The 18,580-nt window shown below is 26.8% G+C and overlaps 1 protein-coding gene across 4 annotated transcripts in view; it reads left to right on the forward strand.

Moving 5' to 3' along the window:
• LOC111625409 (poly(A)-specific ribonuclease PARN-like) overlaps positions 1–18,580 on the forward strand; it is a 76,637-nt gene that overhangs the window by 49,143 nt on the left and 8,914 nt on the right. For 3 of the 4 annotated variants that reach the window (XM_023368544.1, XM_023368543.1, XM_023368546.1), the window contains 8 exons: positions 628–703; positions 5,951–6,061; positions 9,867–9,930; positions 10,212–10,232; positions 13,969–14,024; positions 15,817–15,903; positions 18,070–18,144; positions 18,213–18,375. In XM_023368544.1, coding sequence (XP_023224312.1) covers positions 628–703; positions 5,951–6,061; positions 9,867–9,930; positions 10,212–10,232; positions 13,969–14,024; positions 15,817–15,903; positions 18,070–18,144; positions 18,213–18,375 — 653 coding nt within the window. The remainder of the gene's footprint in view (positions 1–627; positions 704–5,950; positions 6,062–9,866; positions 9,931–10,211; positions 10,233–13,968; positions 14,025–15,816; positions 15,904–18,069; positions 18,145–18,212; positions 18,376–18,580) is intronic. The other variant, XM_023368545.1, reaches the window with a different exon arrangement.

Below are 18,580 nucleotides of genomic sequence, written 5' to 3' on the forward strand. Positions count from 1 at the left end.
AGTATGATAGAAAAAATTTTCTGTGGGTTACTGTTCTCCATATTTTGTGGATTTATTTCCCAAGTAATCTAGCATTAAAACTGCTACATTTAACTTATAGCAGTTGGTTTAATTTTCTCTTGTTTAGATTCAGTTCTATAATTTTTTTAACATAATATGATTTAATCAACATATTACACTGATAATGTATATACTTATTATACATATTAATAGAATTGGATTGTTTGCAATTTTTAATGTAATATTTTAGCATTTATGACTGATACATTCAAAAGATATGCAGTTATTGCTCAGTATTATATTACTGGTGCATCTTTGTTTAATAGATTATAATCTCTTGATTTCATAAATCTTTATTTCTATTCTGTTGTTTTAAATGTGAAATATTTTTGATTTGAGACACAATTTACTTTTTTCTTTTTTTTTACTACCTACTGTAAGCATCGATTTGTTTTCAGAAGTACCAAAAATAAATAATTTTTTTTAATAAATTTTTTTACAAATAAATTTAAAAATAGCAAAACTTAGATTTATATGATTCAAAAATTAATCAATATAGTGAAACATTTTAATTTAAAGCACTGTTTGTTGTTTAAAATTTTTGTATATTTTATTATTTTTTTCAAGGATTCCATCAATAATAGTACCTTGAGTAATTTGTTAAATATTCTTCTAAAAGATCCTTTCAAGCTTCCAGAAATTGGTAAATTTTAATTTTAATATCAATACTTATTATACAAATTTTTCCTCACTGTTATATCTCAATTTATATATCTTTTAGTGTTAAATATTGACTATAATTTATTTACTAAATTTTATGTTATATTAAAATATAACCATTGTGTATTACTATTGCATATATCTAAATTTTCAATATATTTACTATATAAAATTAATTAAATATAATGTAATAAGAAAATGATTATGGTATATGTAATTTAATATAATATATGTAATACTATATTAAGTGTGATTAAGTAATAATTTAATAATGGTTTAATTAAACTAAAAAAAGATGAGTTTTGAAGTAATTTTTTACTTGTGAATCTATAGTTTTTGTATCTGTTATGTTTGAATTATTAAATATGTATGAAATGATTGTTTATTAATGTCTGATAGGAATTAACTAAGTAATTTAAAATAGAATATTTTTTTAATGTTATGATAGTTTGAGAAATACTGTTTTTCTTGATTCTAATGTGCATCGCTTTTGGACTTTTCTGGTCTCAAAAATTGGCCTGCATATTCTAAGACAAAGTCTATTGCTAATGGAAAAGTATGATGTACAGTACATGGGCAAGACACTACTAATTTGAGGTGGAAAACATATATTTTAAATTAAATAAATAAAGCATTTTTATTGCATTCATTTATATTTTTTCAGGAAAGTTTTTACAAACAATCCAAAATAAACAGTATGAAGTGGTGTCTCATACTTTGAATTTAATTTATTCCAGGAGGCTGTTCGAACATTTGAACTCTGAATTGTTTGAAGTATGAATCAATTTTTCCCATTAGAAATAATGGAAAGTTAACTAATCCATTTCCAGACCCTAAATAATACCAATTTTGATAAGCTTAAACAGCAAATGCACATAATTTAAAGTGAAAATAACATAATTAAATGTCCTAATAACAAATTAAAACATGAAAACAATAAATAAAATACTGCATAACAGACTGATAATTGCATTTACTAGATGCACACTGTTGACTTTGACATCTTAAACATGGCCGCCAGATCTACGACATATACTGAATTCATGTTTTGTGATAAGTTCCTTTTTCATCTCAATCATCAATATCACTCACTACCTTCCTCTTAGAATTTGTTGCTTTCCACACTTCTCAAATTAAATTTAATTAACCATGCCATTTGAAAAATTAAAATTATAAATTATAAGAATTATATTGGATTGAATGGAAACTTTTTATGTATTTTTAACAGCTGTCATTACTTAACATAGATGTATGATTTAATTATAATAATTATTCAACAGCTTATTGCTAATCTGGATTGTATTCTTTGTTATAAGCTTATTTTAAACTTCACATCTTGTTTGAATAAAATAAGTCAAAATGTCTTCAGCTAAAAAGCATATCAGGCATATTATGCTTTATGAGTGCTTTATGACAGGATATAATGTCATACAAACAGTAAAAAAAATTTTGTAATGTGTATAGGGAAGATGCTTTTAAACTTCAAATGTAGTTTAAAAAATTCTGTTCTGGAAATTTTAAACTAAGGATAGAAAATGTACAGGGCACCCAAAAGCTGTTGATGAAGAAAAATTACAGGATAAATTGTTAAAAATCAATGAATAACACAATATATGTAACCAAACACACCAAAAATAAAACAAAAAAAGCACTGAAAACATATGAGCATAATGCAAGAGTGAAAGATGACTTGTGTGCACAACAGATTGCTTATGCTTTGAGTGCATTTTTCACTACACATACATTTCAAACTTTAAAGCATCATTTGAACTCAGGCAAATTTTTGTCAAATTTAGCATTTGAAGTATGAGATACCACTGTATTTCAAATAATTCAGAAATGAACACAATTAAAAACATATATAATAAAATAAATTTTAGCATTATTTACTGCATTAGAATTAACAATGAATTAATAATTATGAATAACAATCTATATAAATAAAAATGTAAATGTTCGTTTGTTCAAAATCTTAAATCTCTGAAAGCTCTTAACCAATTGCTTTGAAATTTTGACACAATGTTGCATTCAAATACGCGCTTGTTTTTATATTATATAGATGTCTAAATTCCCCCTGCGGGGGAGAGGGACAGGACTAAGGCTTGCCGTGAAGAACTTGTTTTCTATTATACTATTTTAGATGTGGTTTTTTTGTGTTTTTGATTTCGTTTTAATAGGGTATGTCAAGAGAATGTACAGTAAGAAGGGATTTTGAAAAATTACCTCCCATGGGGAGTTATATATTTATAATACAGTAGAGCGTCGATTATCTGAAACGTCAATTATCTGAAAGAATTCCAGTCGGCAAATTTAAATTTTCACCAGTGCTATGGCGCTGCAATCTTTGGCTATGTCTTGGGCTACTCAAATATTTTACGTTTTTGATACTAAATTAACTTCTGAAGTATAATTTTTTATTGTTCTTATATTTTTCAATATATTTATTTTGCTTATACAAAATAAAAAAATAATTTTTAACGATACAATAGTCTACGTTAGGCTTAACCTTAACAAAATTCAACGCGAAGCAACACGCAATGGAGAAAAATTTCAACATGGGATAGGTTAATATATTTTTTCATACATAATTGGTTATCTGAAATATCACTTTTCCGAACAACCCCAGTCCTCAATTGATTCGGATAATCGCCGCTCTACTGTAGATACATTTTGAGCCACAGCAACATGTGGCCAGGTACAGCTAGTAATTCATAATTTAGTGACAATATATTTACATTCATGGTTTCTGATGAAATTTTTATTTTTTTTACTGATGTTATAATAAATTTGGTTGAATTTAATTTAGATAATGCTTTAAATTCACTAAACCTAATTTTTCTTTTCTTTTCTTTTGTTTTTCTGTATTATATTATATGAATGATACATATTCATCATTAAGAATGTATTAGATGTTGAGATTTTTTTGTCAAGTACTTTTGCACTGATTACAGATTCATTAATTTTTACAATTTAAGAAGTCTACAGTATATATAAACTAACTGGACTGTCAACTTATCATTTGGATAATCTGAAAATTTTCATTAAAATAGCTGAAATTTTGTAACAAGTTTAACTTTCTATCCCAAGTTTTATTCAATTTTTCTTTCCAGTTGGAACTTTTTAAGAAGCTGCTGTCATAGCAATATGTAGAATTTTTCTCTTTTTACAAAACAGAAGTTAACATTATTTAGTAATTGATAGAATATTCTAAAAAAGAATTGTTCCTATTTAAGGAACAAGTTATCAAATGATTAGTTCTGTTATTTTACAAAACACATTTGAAATAAAGATGAAATTCATATTCCAGCTTATATTTTAGTGCAGATATTTTGGATTAGTGAATTAAATAAGCAATATAACTATAATTTAGTAATATTTAGCATACCAGTTATTTCAGAAACTTGTTTAATGACAGCAGTATCACAAATTTACGTGAAAAAGTAGAAAGCTATGCCATTCTTTTATATGCAAGTAATAATTACAGCAGATACCAGAACTAGGATGTTATAGATTAGAATCAATTAGCACATTATTTCTATACAATGTAAAAAATCCAAATAAAGCATTAACTAGCAACATAAAGAAAATTTTTTTCTTGCATGGGATAATTCTATATTCATTTATCAAACTCAAAATTCAAATTTTTGAAAAGTTATATATTCATTGGGTATACCTCGTATATTTGTTTTGTATTGTTTGTATAGTAACATTTAATTTCTGTAAATGTTAGTTTTGTAATATTGTTGTAATGTTTTAGAAAACACCAAACAATTTTAATCAGTTTTCAAGATTTCTTTCAGAATTATAAACTAAATTCATTTGTTATATCAAATAAATACAAAATTGTAAAGATAATTTCAAAAACATAACAGATATTCTTTCATTCTCTACTTCATAAATCTAAAATGAAAGATGAGAGCAGAAATTTGGTTTCTAAGAAAATAATACTTAAGAATTAAACAAAGAATTTAAAAATATATTTAAATTATAGAAAGTGCCAAAAATTCTTTCATTTACAACAACAAAAAATGGAACAAGTTTATGTTTGACATTCTAATAAAAAAAATTACTCTATTCTGTTTTCTTATTAGTGACAATGTTTGAAACATTGGAATGGACATTTTATTGTTAAAATGATTAATATTCAAATTAAAGTGGATTAGTTTTTAAGCAGTACTATTATATGTGGTGTGATCAAGAAGTATTGAGTATGAATTTACTACATGAAAACTTACTTGAATATTAAATTGCTAACCTAAAGTCCTTCAGAATAGTCCCTTTCTAAATGACTTATTAGCTCAGTGTTCTTTCCACTTCTAGAAGCAAGTTTTGAAATATTCTAAAATAGTGAGCAACTGTCTTGTATCTTTGAACATCCTGAAATCTTTTTCCTTTTAGCTAGAGTTTGATTTCAATGAGAATAAAAAAGGGAAGAGGAGCTGCTCTTTTTTATTTTTACTAAAACTATTGGCACTGGGGGCTAAGTCTAGAGAATAAGGTGGGTGCTGGACCTGTGGAATGTTGTGTTAATCAAGGAATGATGAACATTTTGTGATGAATAGGCAGAACTGCTGTTGTAGTGAAGTTGCCAGTCACTGTTCTTGTGTAATGCCATCCTTTTGTGATGAATTATATCTTAATCACTGCAAAACCTCACAATAATACTTTTTACTGATTGTCTGTACTGCTGAAGCATGTTCATGATGCATGATTCTGCATGGTTGAAAAAACTATACACATCACCTTCGCATAGCTACAACTCTGTCTTCCTTTTTTTGGGTCTAGGAATGCTTGATATCTTTTCACTGTTTGGACTGGGTCTTAGTTTTCCATATATTTTTTTTTCTTATATGTTTCTTTGAATGATTTGCCAAGTTATTCAACTAAAAATCAAGTAACAAATTTGCCTTATTGGCAAATTTGTTACTTGATTTTTGTTATAACTAATGCAACACATGATGTTCTTACAGATAGAAATAATGCACAATTATAAAAAACAAAGCAAGCAGGAAAAAATGACTTGTTGTACATACATCCAAAAGACACTTCAAGGTTACTTTGTACCTAATTGCTTCAGGCTATGTTATTCTCTACTTATGCCACATTCTCAATATTTTTTATCATATTTTGTATATTTATTTATTTTTCAAGAAACTATATTATATATTGAATTTTATTATTTATATTTTTGAGAAATATACCTATTCATATCAAGTAAATTATATATTAGAAGCAGCAGCAGGATTTGAAAAATATAATTTATCAGATCAATTACTTCATGAAGCTGGTTATGATGCATTCATTACAGGAGTTTGTTTAATTGGAATGTGCCAACATTTAAGTAAGTAATATTTTATAATTTGAATGAGTAACTGGAAAATATAATGAAATTTTAAAGTAATTGAATGTTTTGTAATATGCTAATAATTCTTTCTAACTTAGATTAAAGCCCTATAATAATTTTATATCTATAAAATTATTATAGGGCTTAAAATACAAACTTTATTTGTATTTGAAAACTTGTATTCCTAATATTATTTATTCAAATTAATTTTATTTTGAATACAGTAAGACTCCGCTTAATTCGAGGGATACATTTCTAGACAACAAAGCACTAAATGAAACAGAGTTAAATGATGTCATTTTAACACAGAGTTAATAGGGAAAGGGGAACACACAGCCAAAAATAAACAGATTTTATTTTAATTTTAAGTTATTTTTTTATTAATTTGTATAATAACATATGTTAAATAACACACAAACATATGCACACAGAAATGTAAAGTTCATTTTTTGTGATGAAGGTCCTGGCTCTTCTGAAATTCTTGTTTTTTGCGATAAAGTTGTGTAGTTTCATTTGTCACTTTTTTCTTTCCTTAAGCAAATGTTGGTAGCAAGAGATCGCATCCAAAACACCTTGTCTTGCTTATGCACTCCTTTCAAAATCTGGATCATTCACTATAATTTGATCAATGATTTCAGTTATTGTTACCAAACTTTTGCTGAGGAAATCTGTAAAAGAAATTCTTTGGGTTCTTTGCTTTCAGAATCACTGTTTTTCAGTTCTCCATGAATTCTTTGTTTTGCCAGTTCTTGAAAGTCATCTTTGGTGAGACTCTCGCCAAAAACCTGTAGTAACTCCTCAATATCCTGCTCATCTACATCTCCTAGTCCTGCTGAATTTGGTCAACCTAACAATACAGTGATAGGCTCTTCTCATTGAGAATTCTTGGATACCTTCAGCCATAACTTCTTCCACACTTTGTTGATGCATTTATCAGTTAATTTTTGCCAAGTGAAGTCAATATTGTTTATGGCATCCATGATGTTATATTTTTTCCAAAATTGCACCAAACATAAATTTAAGGAAAGTACAGTGCTATGACAAATTGCCACCTTTTACTGATTTGTTTGTGTTTGGGAATAATCATATTTAATAATCAACAATCATTATTATATATGAATCAATGAAATGCCATGATAATTTGAATCAGCGTAAATTTTGAGCTTTTTTTATTTTGTTAGGCTTTGAGCAGACCACATTATATTGAATCAGCATTAAGAGGAGTCTTACTTTATATGTAAAGCATAAATCTTAGTGTGAGATAAGCAGAGGGTCAGGGGTTAATCCTTTCTGACCACTTACACTGCAACAGGTTGGTAAAACCCAATCTCTGATTGTTGGATGGCTTAGGAGGGCAAATTGAGTGGGGATGGCGTTGGTAATTCAGCAAGTATAATGATAGACGACAGGTTAAATAAAATAACAAAACATTTATTGAATAACTAAGCTAGGATACATGAGGCAATAACAATATATATAGGTTAAATGCGGTTAAATTTAGGTAACTATACAAAGGGCCACTCTTAACAGCTCTAATGGCTATTCTGAGAGAGAGAGTTCACAAAGCTCTAAAATACAAATGCCTCTATGAGGATAGGACTAATATGCGTTTGTTGAATGGGCCGTCGAAGTCATAGTCAGTGCAGGAACTGTCATTTTGGCGAGAATGATGGAAGTTCGAAGTTGTGGTCTGTCGTATGGCGATGTCCTTTTGGTCGCTGTGTCCAGTGTATGGAGACAAGATGCACACATTAATAAGTATAACTTCCTTTGGTCACACCCTGAGCTTCCAGGGGGCTCAAGCTTTTATATGTTCTTCGTGAGAAAGGAGTCACGTGATTGACTTCTGTTGACACTTACGGTGCATTCCAATCAACTAAGTGTCAACTTTCCCACCTAATTGTAAAACAAACTGTGACCTCCGATATAATTCTCACCAAGAGTATTTTTTTCATCGGAGTTGTTTACAAAGGTTTTTTCCCCGACATCTGCATAAAAATCGCGGATCTCACATTAGTGTGTTAATTACAAGAACTCCATGAAGGAAGAAACACACAAATAACAAGAATATAATTTGACCTAGGAGAACCCAAAATATGTTTATTCAAAATTCTCATTTTTAAAAGTTTGAATAAGTTTAAAAAGTTCTCAAACTTTTCAATTTTCAAATAAATCCTTCAATATATTCTGAATATTGAAATTCTCTATGTACTAAAAGATATGAATGAGATATTGTCTTCTAATAGAATTTTTTAACTTTAACTTAAATTTATCTTTATTGAATAAGTGGATAAAAATGTTTTATTTCAGTGTAAGATATTCCTTCAGAATTAGGAGTAAAAGTATTTTTAGACTTTTGGAACAAAAATTATTAGCAAAGACAAGATAAGATCAATAAATAAAATAAAAATTGAGCTAAATATTCAGTATGTATTCCTTATCAATTTATTTTGTTATAAATTTTCATTTCTCATTTACATTAGATCTATATAAAATATGCTATGAATATAATTTATGTTGCAAGTATCTTTAATCATTTGATTTTATATATATAGTTCAATTAATTAATGAAATCTATTGTAATTCTGTAAATATTTAAATTTTATAACTTCAGTAGACTAGATTATGATACTTAATTTTCTTTTTAATATAAAATTTCAAAAGTCATTCTAAAATAAAAAAATTATATTGTTCAAATCATTTAACATCATATTATTTTGGCTTAAACTTGACTAATTGTAAATCATTTATCCAAAGGAATATATACTAAAGGTAGGCAGCTATATCATCATATATTAACATTAATAATTAATTTAAATATAATAGATTTTAAATTAAATGTAATTAGAATATTCTAAAAGAAAAGATCAACCTGAAATGGAAGTAAAATTTACAGCTGCTTATCATGTAGATGTATTATTAGTCATTCTACCTAGACATTGGTTGATCTTCACTTCCAAACCAATTAATTTAGTCTACAGTGGATAGAGGTTCAGTAATTGGTAATGCATATGCACAGTAAGCAGAAGTTGTAAGTTTGAGTCCTATTCTTAACTGATCTTTTTTTCCAGAATGTTATAAATTATTAAATTTAATTCAAAATGTAATATATTTTGAAAGTATCTACCTAGGAATCCAAAGGAAATACACTAATGCCTATCATTAATACTGTACATTATTAACTTCTATATTATATACTCAAACTTCTATATTAATTAATTGAATTAATATAGAAGTTTGGGTTTGGTTATTTATATATATAAATTATATTGAATTTTCTTAAAAGGAATTTATTAGTGTAAATGTTTGCTTTCTTAATTTACATAAATTTTAATTTTAATGTATAATTTTTAAATAATTCTATAATCATCAAATTCATATTTCTGTTAACATGCTAATTTTGTTATATATTACAAACGAAAAACTTAAAAACACCATTAATGCTATAATTAAAATAATTTTCCTAATTTATAGAATCAAAACATAAAAATAATTCTTATAATAAAATTATTATATCAGTTAATATTTTTTTACTGTAAAATATCTCTTTCATTTCATTAAGAACTGAATGAATACATTTAATTATGTACAGTACATCTTTATTGATGATTTCCTTCACCCTACAAATGCTTTTTTTACTTACTACCTACTATCTGTTTGAAAGATTAAAAATATTTTTGGAACAGATCATATGCTATGATATTGTGTATGTGTGTTTTTTTTTTTTTTTAACTGAAAGTATTCTATGAATTTAAAAATTGTATAATATATAATTAAAATTTTAACTCAAAAATTTTTTTAGGTTCTCTTTCATCAGATAAATCTATTTTTCCTGGTTTTTCATCTGTGACACCTTATATAAATAAGTAAGTTTTAATTGTATGTTTCTATATTTGTCTAGTTTTAATTTATAGTAGTTGATTTTTGATATAAAAAAATTACTAACAAAAAATTACTAACCAAAAATGATTAAAGAATTTCTCATAATTGCATGTGGATAAACCATAGCAGTATATAATTAAATTGGCATAGACCCTGCAAAAAATCACTAGGATGAAAATAAACCCTTCAAATTTCCACAGTGACATGTGCAATTAAGAAAGTGTTGTCTCAAAATTCCATTTAATTTCTTTCATTTTATTTTCAGATTTTATAGCAAAGAGCTAATGTAAGTCAAGTTGATAAGCTTGTTTGAAAATTAAAGAATGAAATCTTAAAAACTTTAAGTTAAGATAAGTTTTTAATGTTGAACTGTTAAGTGTAACTTTTTTAACTAAGAGGGCTTATATTATAATTATATCTATGATCAGAGCCGTAACTAGCCATTCCTGTGCCCTGTGCAAGAATTTGCATTTAGGTCCCTTAATTTATTTGGTTTTGGGAAAATAATAAAACAAATACAGTCGACCCCCATAACGCGGTAGATACGTTCCACTTTATAAGAATCTCGAGTTGTAGGAATCCTTAAATACATGAGCCAATCACAGCCCGGCACGTGTGCAGTTTACGGACTACGGCTGTTTGAAAGGCTTTCTTCCATAAAATTAATCGATTCTCAACGTTTAATTTGACTCAACATTTCCAAAACACGTATAATTTTTTGGGAATAATCCGTATAAACTATGCTATAAACAAAAAATTGTAGGATTACTTACCGAGTGTGCACCGTTCGATGACGCCATTGCTTAAGCTTGTTTTTGTCGCGGAGCAGCGCACCAAACAGCGGGCGCATTTTCTAGTAAGTTATTTTTCTGCAAAAAATTTGCTGAACTTTGGAGACATCATTAATAGAAATAATTTTTATGGCCGTTGAATAAGAAATGTTTTTTTCACAAGAAATGTATAAAATTACAGTATTGTATTAGACTTACAGTACCTAATACTGTACAGACGATAGTAAACTCAACTTACCCACCTAAACTCTCCGTTGCGTGTAAGTAGTTCAGCTGCCCGTCCACTATTGGTCAAGATTCGACCAATCCTGTTGCAACACGAGTCAGCGATGACGTTTTACCACATTTTACGAGTCTCTTTTAGCGTCTCTATACGAATACTGTCGCAATTTTTCACCGCGATATATGAATCTGCATTATAGGAGGGTCTACTGTAGTGTACATTACAATAGATTTTTAATAAGTTTATTTTAATTAAATTTTTCTGGCTTTCATTTCAGCAAATTCATTAATTATACCTTCATAATTAATATTTTTAACGACATTGTATTCTATTGAAATAATAGAAATATTGGATACTCGTTCTTGTCCGTTAGTTGATCTTAAATAATTTTTTATTAAGTTTAACTTGCTAAAACTTCTCTCGCACGGAGCAATAGAAACGGGAAGAGTTAGAAATATTCGAAGAGCGACATTGATATTGACATTGATATTGGGTAAGATTCAATTAAAACCAAAATAATGAAGAACCTGTAGAATATTAAGCGGAGATGCAGTTTCTATATTTTGTATAAGAGTCGTTACTTCAAAATTAAAACTTTCAATTTCACTTGTAAATTCGTACTTTTTTAAATCTTTGCTATATTTAATAGCAAGATCTGCAGCCATTTTTTTAAATCAACAACACTCATGTATTGTAAAGATGAGCCACAGAGAAAGCAAAAATCATCACAGATAGTCTTCATTTTTCCATAATGCCAATCTATTTGACACAATAGAATGTCAAGAACAAATTTGTATTTGAAATTTGTATTTGAAATAATTTTTCGGGTGTCAAGTTACTTCCTTCATTTGGTGTTTTATCTAATTCCATTATTTTTTTATTATTATTACCGTACTGTACTAATCTTTAGTACACGGAAAACTACTAGTTTTCCATTCGTTTCTGACCTTTGGAGGCTTAATAAGTCCCGAGTCCGTAGACTGGTATAAAAAATTAAAAAAGGTAAACAGGTTAACAAAGAAAATATAATTTTATTTCTATATAAATATATACTTCACCCCAAATGCATTTCGCCTGTCAAGGCCTCTTCAGTAGGGTTTCTGATGACTANCTGTAGAAAAATCTAGAAATACAGTTTTGTATATCATAATAATACTACTAGTTGCCAGAGAGCTCTATAAAGTAGAGAAAAATCTATAAATTTGAAAACTATAAACATAAATTTAAATTTGTCAAAAAATAAATTAAAAAATCTCAAAAGTCGCTACTTTTGGCTGATTTGTCTGAGGTCTCCGCTACCTCACTACGTCCCTCTAAAAGTCGCCACAGTTGGGAACACTGGTGAGCAGACATCTAGGATCTAAGTAAGGCAAAATGTAACCACCAAACTGCGCTGTGGAAAGGCGGAAAAATTTAAAATGTAAAAATATAATTTCTTGTGAACAGCAGTTTGGGCCCCCCTTCCAAGTGGGCCCTGTGCAGGTGCATGTGTTGCACCTGCTTAGTTACGGCTCTGTCTATGATGAATTGTTCTGTTAAAAAACATTAAAAAAATTGTTATTATATTTGAAATGAGCCTTCTTGAATATTAGTAAGTTGTGCTTTAAATGTCCTAGTATGATGAAAACATTGGATATATAATATATTGCAAAGGTTTTATTTCTGTTTAAGTAGTTTTCTTTTGGGTTGTCTGGTGCAGGTTTTATGCTGATATTGGTTGTCTGTACAAAATTATTGTACTATATAGGTTTATATTATATATTTCAAATATACTAGATGATAAACACCATTTAATAAGTTAAACTAGTAAATTATGTATAATATAATTATATATACAGCTCTCCCTTGGTAGTCTGACGTTTTTTAATCCGACATGCTCAGTAGTCCGACGCACCTTCCGTCAAGGTACCCGTCCCCATTATGTGTCTGCTTGCACAGAAGCCTGTCACGACATGAATCTTTCCATTCAATTCTTGCACGATGACATACATTATGTGTGTTTTCTGTGAGCAGTTCTGTTTGAACAGTTGAAGTAGGGAATATTGTAAGCTACTGCTAGCAAAACAATGCAAAATATGTAATTATTTTCAGTAATCCGGACACTTTTGGTAATCCAACACCCCTTTGGTCCCATACCTGTCAGACTATCAAGGGAGAGCTGTATTTGAAAAAATTATAAAGTATTAAAAATATTATACTGAAAAAATAGTAGTCAAAATAAGATTTTTTTTATTATTTATGTATCTTAGTTAGCTCATTAAAATCTTGTATAATTATATAATGAAGCAAGTACACTGTAATATAATAGAAAAATGTAGGAAATGTACAGAAATATAGTATTATAGTTCTTGGAAACTACTACCAATACTATTTCATTGAATCATCTTCAATTGTAACAAATGTGAATAGGATAGTTTAAAAATAATCTAATTAATAAAATCAAACAATTAGTAATAATATTATTTTATTGAAATTTAAGTAAAATTAAAAAAATAAAGGAAAGCTGCATTAGTTTCTAAAATGCACATTTATTGTTTTTAATTAATTTATTCAATTTTAGTTCATTTATATAGTATATATTTTCTTCATTAATCTTAATTAGTTTCCCGTCTGACTAATATACCTTGATATATTAATCATATACAAGGAAAAGTCTTTTTTAATTAATAAGTTTTAAACTTATAAGTTTTCTATTATTTTTGGTGTAGATTGATGTAAAACTAAGACCATTTTTGCTTTATTGTGTATGACTGAATTTATAGACAAATCTCTTTACATTTTAATTTTATTATTTAATGCAATTAATCTATTAATAAAGTCAAAAGTTATAAATTATCTGAAATTTAATTTTATAAATTAACTCATTATTTCAGAAAATATTGTGATTTATCATTATTATTAGTAATATTTTTATACATATTTTAGTTTTTATTTCAAAGAAATAATTTATACTCTTGTAAAATGTGTTATAATTTATTATTAATTTATGTCTTTTTTGTAAATTGCAGAGGATTTTTAATGATGAGCCAAGATATTCCCTATTTTAATTTAGATGGAGAAGACTGTAAATATATTTTAAATTTTTATTTAATATTAAAAATTAGAAATTTTTTGAAAAATTAATTTGTGTAAAAATTTAATACATGCTCATTGACAAAATTTTATGTATTCAAATAGAATTATCTGATTAAATAATGGCTGTATGCCAAATTTTGCAATAATTATAATTATCCTAGTTGACACTTTAAAATTTATTGCCATTTTAAACTTTTGAAAGATCTGATAATTCTTTAGAGGCTATTTGTGGAATAGACAAACTGATATTCTTTTATTGATTATTTATCATTAAAAATTTTTAGTTTCTAGTATAGGAGAATTTTAGTTTTGAAGACACTCCTGGGAATAGAGACTTTGTTTGTTTAAGACAGTGTGTTTAAGAGAGTATCCATTTAAAAATTGTTGAATATCATATTTACTCGCATATAAGACGAGGTTTTAATTCATTTTCACTGCTTCAAAAACCTAGATCATCCTATATGCGCAAGCAAAGGATTCTTTGCATTTTTACAATAATTTTTGTGAGCCATGCTACCATCATAGCAGAGTGCTATTGAGGTTAAGATGAATGTTGCTTTCAAAGAGATGATCCAAAAATAGCTGGTTACTTGGCAATGATTATAAATGTAATTATTTCATATTTGTTAGATTGGTATTTTTAATGAACATTTGCACATTTTGAATCATTAAAAATAAACTTTTTCCAGTCATGCGCATTATAATCTTTTGGTTTTGCTACATGGATATCAGGTGTATGGAAAAGCATTCCTCAAGAGCTGATAGCAGTCATTCAAGAAATACTGCATTTCATATTCACTCAGTGGATCAAAGAACAATGCTTTGTGGAGTGAGAGTGTAAAAGAGGAGTGTTGTAACAAAGCTTTGGAGGTTGAGTCCAAGTAGATAAAAGGTGATAGCATCGAGAAAACATGGTTGTTTGCCTTAATATGCGCATTTGATAATATTCTATTTATGATTAAATGAAATAAATTTAGAATTGTGTTAATAAATTTAATTTTCTTTATTTTGATCATTAAAGTCACACCTCATCCTATATGCGAGATTGTCTTATACGTGAGTAAATACAGTAGTTTAAAATGCATAGTAGTTTTTAAATAATTTATGTATGATTGTTTTGTAAAAGAATGTGCTAAGAACAAAATTTGGAAATAGCCAAAGGATTGATGATAATATAGGATTATTTTTGTATGAAAATTAATGACATTAGAAGCATAAAAGCCATTTTAATATATTATAATTGGAAATTAAGAATAAGAAGGTTTAAAGATAAAAAGGACTGTATGTAGTGAAGATGCCAGGAAACACATAGATGTTGCAATTATTACTTATCTGGCAAAACATGGAACTGTTATTCTTCTATAACCATTCAATTCTTCAGTTTAGATCCTAAAGACTTTCTTTATTCAGAGATGGAAAAAAAAAATTGAATTAACAGAACTCACACAAGATGAATCAAAGAAAATTTTTCAAGTGCTGAAAGAAGTTATTTTTTCAAAATATTTCCTGAACTGGAGAAATCTTTAGAGAAAGTGTATTAAAGTTTAGAGTGATTATTTAGAAAAATGTTATTTTAGAATGTAAAGAAATTTATTTATTTTGATTTTTTTTCCCTTTGTATAAAAGATTTTTTCAGGAAGTTTTATAATTATAGCTAAAACAGCAAAAACTGATTAAATTATTTATCTATTTATTATTTATTTTTGGTAATTTTATTTAGCTACATTTTTAATTTTATAATGATATAGACATTTTAATAAAAATCCTTTTTTTATCTATAGTAATGCCAGATAGGTACAATGTATTCCATGTAAGTTTTCCAAGAGAATGGAACCATTGTGATCTTCGTGAATTATTTTTCCCATTTGGTAAGAATTTTGATAAAATTTAATATTAGTAATGTAATGTATAACATATTTAATTTTATGAATGATTTTAATATTTAAAAAGTGTATTGAATCTAATGGTAAAATTATCTGTATCCTAGAAAAAAAAAAAATTAAAAGCACAGAAGAATAACAATAATATCTGGAAAAAACTATTCTCTTACTTTCAAATAATGAGCTCAAATTATCAAAATTTAAGGAAATATAATTTATTTGAAAATGTTTCAGGGTTTTATTTCCTACATTCTAGTGACTTGCACAATGATAAAAAGTAACAATAGGATTAAAATTAAATAATTTTTTTTTTGTCATAAGATAATCTTAAGACAGAAAATAAAAATTTTGAAAATATTATTGAAATAACTAGACAAATTTTAATAATTTGAATTGCCATTGGTAAGAAAATACTTAAACAATAGTTGAATCATAAAAATGATCAATAAAATAAGCAGTCATTTTCTGAAACTATGTCAAATGTAGTACAATTAGAGTTCTCTAATCTGACCAACTTGGAACTGTGATTTTGGACAGTCAGAAAAGAGAGTCAGGAGTGTTTTTCAAAATGCATTTTTTTTTTTTACAATTTTTTGAAAATAACTCATTTTTATGTAACATGATTTGATTTTATTCCTTTATTACATTATTTTTCAATGTAACAAAGCTCTGAATAATTAATAAACATTTAGGTACATTTGTTATTGTATTGTATTGAAAAAAATTGTGTTATGCTGGTTTGTTGTTGTGAAGGATATTGTAGCATTTTCTGAAGTGCTACAATATCCTTTTTTATGATCTTTTGTTATACATTGAATATTTTTTCAACAATATGTTCTTCATCAACGTTTAAATATTCATTTTCATTTACTGGTTTTGATTGTTTGTTAATGCTTTCTTGAAGACTTATCTCTTCATTATCTGAACAGAATCAATTATACTTATGATAAGTGTGATATGATTCCAACAATTAATATAACTATTTCTGAAGAAATTTCTTACCATGCATCCACAACAAAGCATATTACATTTAACAAACATAGCTTAGTTTTGGCTGTAGGATGTTTTTTGATTTCATTTCTGCTTAGTATGAATTTTTTTCTTATGATTTCCAAATGATATGAAATTTTATTTTTGTTTTTTTTTATTATGTACAATACTGTACTGTGTATTTATGTCCTGATTTTTCATAAATATGTTTTAGTTTGTCTAAAATTTCTCTAATTATCACTGAATAAATTAATTTTATAAAAGTAGTTACACATTTAGAAAATATTTAATATGTTAAGTACAGTACAGTACCAACATATGTAATGAATTTACTGTACATTATCTTGATTACAGTATTATACTGTAGTGCTATATAGCAATATACTGGAATAAGCATGTGCTTATTTGACAAAGCCTAATCAATCTCATTGAGCTTCAGGTTAGAGACTGCACAAAACTATGCTGCAAATGCAACTACATTTAGTGTAGTGTTTCCCAAAGTTAAGGACAATGTTTGCAAATGAATCTATTTGCTACACTTATTAAATACTGTATACTTGATAAACAAAACTAAATAAAAATTATGCAAACTGGGACAAAAATACCCTTTGTTCAGATTAGTGAACAGAATGGGACTTCAAAAAGGATGCTTAATGTTAGCTGTAGATTGATCAGTTTATCTAGAAAGAGCCCACAGATGGGGCTGAATATTTTGGTCAGATTAGAAATCTCTAACTTTAGTAACAAGTGTGTATGAATGAATGAATATGCTACAAAGAAAAAAAGTATAATGAATATGAAATAAAGTTAAGCCAATAGTCTTATATAATGACATATTTGCATTTGCTGTAATATGATGTACAATTTTTTCCTCTAGAGATGATGAAATCAATATGAAATAATTTTAAATTTAAATTTTATTAATATTTAAAACCATTTCATATTGATTTTATTTAGTTGATGATGCTTTCAGGATTTATTACTTTATTTTATTTTACTTGATATTTAAAATTTTTATTTCAGGAAATTTAAAACAAACTATAGTTAAATTATTTACAAATTAGTTTTATTATATCATTTTTAATTATCTTAATATTACTATATTTATATAAATTCAGATTTTATGTTATAAAATAAGTGTTTTTCATATGTCTATATATAAAGGACACATACAAATCTCATGGATAGATGACACATCAGCTTTTGTTGCTTTAAAGGATCCTGATCAGGCATCAAAAGGTAAATATTAAATTTAAACATTGTTAACAATTATCAAGTAATCAACAGTAATTTCTATTAATACTTAGTTATGAAAAGACTTACAAAAGGGAAGAATATTATTTATAAAGTAAGATCATTTGCTGATTACAAAAGAGGATCAAACATATCTCTCACAAAATCTGATTCTTCATTACCATGTTCTGATGTAAATTTACCTGTTAAAAGAAAAAAAAGCAGCAGAAATGCAGAGTAAGTAATTTGGTTAATATATTAATTTAATAGAATAAATTGACAAAATAATGCTAATTATTTCTAAAAGTTTTCTACTGTTATAAAATGAAATTCAGTATCAGAAACATTAAAATCACAAAAATATTATTTAAAAGGAAATGAACATATTTTTTAAATTCTTCATTCCTTAATTAAAAGGAGCAAAACTGTTTTCAAAACTAAT

Source organism: Centruroides sculpturatus, unplaced genomic scaffold (genome assembly GCF_000671375.1).
Source record: "Centruroides sculpturatus isolate CEXI.00-Female unplaced genomic scaffold, Cexi_2.0 scaffold420, whole genome shotgun sequence".
Classification (NCBI taxonomy): Eukaryota; Metazoa; Arthropoda; class Arachnida; order Scorpiones; family Buthidae; genus Centruroides; species Centruroides sculpturatus.